The 3,265-nt window shown below is 39.2% G+C and overlaps 1 protein-coding gene across 2 annotated transcripts in view; it reads left to right on the top strand.

Moving 5' to 3' along the window:
• The window catches only part of LOC110460598 (lipoma HMGIC fusion partner-like 3 protein), a 12,148-nt gene continuing 8,883 nt past the window's right edge, over positions 1-3,265 (top strand). Inside the window, exons 1-3 of one of the 2 annotated variants that reach the window (XM_021513590.1) lie at positions 1-368; positions 978-1,173; positions 2,576-2,806. In XM_021513590.1, the coding sequence (XP_021369265.1) occupies positions 150-368; positions 978-1,173; positions 2,576-2,806 (646 nt within the window). In that variant the 5' untranslated portion in view covers positions 1-149. The remainder of the gene's footprint in view (positions 369-977; positions 1,174-2,575; positions 2,807-3,265) is intronic. The other variant, XM_021513589.1, reaches the window with a different exon arrangement.

Raw genomic sequence — 3,265 nt, 5'->3', positions numbered from 1 at the left:
ATACCTGAGCCAGGTAAGTAACTCACCTGTCTAGTGAGGTAGGAAAGTTAGCAGTACCTAGAATAGACCTCACCCAAACATCTTATCAGCGGCAGACGGAGGAGGAAACCGAGTCTGATCTGAATATCGAGGAGGGAAAACACGACAAAATGAGTCGAGAAATCGCTTACTCGACTGAGGTGACCAAACTGCGGCACAACAAGTACCTGTGGGCCTCACGAGTCATAACTGTCATGTGGGTTATACTCACGATCTGTTTCGCTATCCTCAACGCTGTCTCCTTCGTACAGCCCCAGTGGCTCGGGGATACTGCGGAATCCCCGGGGGTAGGCTTCTTCGGACTCTACGAATACTGCGAAACGTTACAGGTATGGTAAAGAAAATAACTCGGCTTCTATACATGACAACAATATTATGGCTTTCTTTTTCTGAAAGTAAATATAAAACTAATATCACGAAGGTGCTGCACCTTGTTTTTTTTTAATTTGACAGAGCAGCAGACAATTAATTTAATGTATTTATAATTGACAATCAAACCTGCTCACAGAGGCCACATAAGTACCTGTCCACAAAGGGCATCGATTTGTTCATCCACGTAATTCATTGCTTTTTGAGCCTCAGTATATATATAGTGGGCAGCTAAAAAGAGGATACATTGCCATAGATGGTATCTGCAAAAATGGGAGTGTGTGTGTGTTTCTAACTGTAATATTTGCATGTAATCATTAGAAACCAATCCCTTTAGGAGATATAAGAATTTGTTTTGTCATCATAATATATTGATGCTCATGGGAAGAATTCTGTGACAGAAGACACACAAGATGAGGATTCATTGTAACTCTGAATTTGTATTGAGAGATGTTCCTTTTTTTGTTGGATATTATTTTTAATTGTATGTTAATTGATCTGTTATTTTTAATTGTATGTTAATTGATCTGTTATTTTTAATTGTATGTTAATTGATCTGTTCTACACAGGTGGATGGCGACTACTCTTGTAAAGGAGATTTCATGAGTTTTAAAACCATCCTCAATGATTCGTTCCGTGCGGCCAGCATGTTGGTAGGCATTTCAGCTCTTTTGTTCATCATCAGCATCGTCTGCATCCTCCTGTTCTTCTTCCTCAAAGCAGACAAGGTCCTCAAGATCTGTGGGTGGCTCCAGTTGATTGCCAGTAAGTTTTGATACATATATATAAAGTGCCGCCATGTTCTTGAGTGGTTAGGTCACTGGTGGTGTAGTGGTTAGCGCACGCGCCTTTCACTAAGATGCTGGGGTTTGATTCCCTGATAAGACATGAAAATGTATGGAGTCACTTACCTGATCACTTGGGTTTTCTCCAGGTACTCCAGTTTCCACATTAAAACCCCTGTGCACTGCCATCGGGGCCAAACAAGAGTGCTAAATCAATAGAACTTGTTTCACAATTGTTTTAAACAAAGTTTTATCTACATGTATGGTTTAAACATCAGCACAATAAATTCTGATGTGTTTAAACAAAAGCATACAGTTTATTTCATTGTATGTGTTTTAACATATTGGTAAGCAAAAAGCATATCATAGGTTGAAATTAACCTATATGGTGAACAAAATTAGTTCATATATTGGAGGTTTGAAGTTAAGAATACATTAAATTGTATTAAGGTTTGAACATGCAATTAAAATATGTTTAAAGAACAATTATCACCATGCAGACACATTATAATCACAAAGGTATAAAATCACATGAATGAGGTAGCTATAGAAATGCATGTATAGTCAAGACCACCTCATTCCTGTACCTGTGTGAAAAGGCTAATTATAAACTCATTGAAGTGATTTTCATCTTAACTGAACTTGTATGAAGAGACCTGACCTCTAATGAGAGACCACTTCTCTATGAACTTTCTGAAGTTGGTATCAGAAAACAGGTATAAATATCTGAGATACTGTTGACAATGAGTATCAAATCAAGCAAACAAATTGCAAGGAGTACTTTTTGAAAGTGTTTTTTAGGGTCGCACACCCTTAGAGATGTGGGTGCTGTATAGTAATCACAGTGTCCGTCTGTTCGTCCACACTTCTTTTGTTTCCGTATTAATTATCTCAGAATCAGTAGATTAATTGTTTTGAAATTTGACATGGTGATGCACTGTGATATGTTGATGTAACAAAAGGGGTTTAAATAGTCCCAAAAGTGTTTTTAATTTCAAGGTCACTAAATAGATAGCCTGGTACTAAAACAAAGATCGGGTGGGTGGGTTGGTGAGGGGTGCGGGGGTGGGTGGGGTGTTATGGTAAGGCATATGGTGGAGCTCTAACTGACATGTCAGTGTTTTTCTTAAGTTTTATAGAGTGCATGCGTTCCCTGAAGTTAAGGTGTTGCAAACAAAATTAGTGATATATATCGCATGAAACCAATTAAGATTTTTTTTTTAAAAACCTGCCTATAATTGTGCTGGTAAAAGCACTGTCCCATTTCTTCATGGTAGGCACAAAAAGCTATAAATTAGAATATTTATAGAAAAATCGATTTCAAATAGATATCAAGAGTGTTTGTAAATTTACTGTGTTTTTTTCAAATTTGATTTCTTCAGCTCTGTGCATGACAGCTGGATGTATCGTGTTTCCAAGTGGCTGGAACGATGATATGGTCCGCAAAGTCTGTGGAAAGGAGGCTGGAAAATACCACTGGGGACGCTGCAACATGAGATGGGCATTCATCCTGTCTATTGTACTCATATTCGATGGTTTCGTTTTGTCTTTCCTGGCCTTCATGTTAGCTAAGCGACAGGCTAACCTCTTGCCCAAGTACAAAGAAGAAAAATGTAAGTGCTAAACCTGATGATTTTGGAGTGTATTTACTCCCATAGTAAGTTTGATGATCTATCTTTCTTTATGAAAATATTGAGATATATATGTGTACTTTTCTGTTGCTTTCTGTGAAACTGTTTCTATGAATTGATTTTTGAGTTGCTGGGGATTCAGTCACTTGACACAGTATACCACACACCAGGGTGCCTTCTCGAGACTTGACACAGTATACCACACACCAGGGTGCCTTCCCGAGACTTGACACAGTAGACCACGCACCAGGGTGCCTTCCCGAGACTTGACACAGTATACCGCACACCAGGGTGCCTTCCCTAGTCTTGACACAGAATACCATACACCAGGGTGCCTTCCCAAGACTTGACACAGTATACCACACACCAGGGTGCCTTCCCGAGACTTGACACAGTATACCACACACCAGGGTGCCTTCCCGAGACTTGACACAGTATACC

This window comes from Mizuhopecten yessoensis, unplaced genomic scaffold (genome assembly GCF_002113885.1).
Source record: "Mizuhopecten yessoensis strain PY_sf001 unplaced genomic scaffold, ASM211388v2 scaffold10441, whole genome shotgun sequence".
Taxonomy (NCBI): Eukaryota; Metazoa; Mollusca; class Bivalvia; order Pectinida; family Pectinidae; genus Mizuhopecten; species Mizuhopecten yessoensis.
This window is presented reverse-complemented; position numbering and strand designations above follow the sequence as displayed.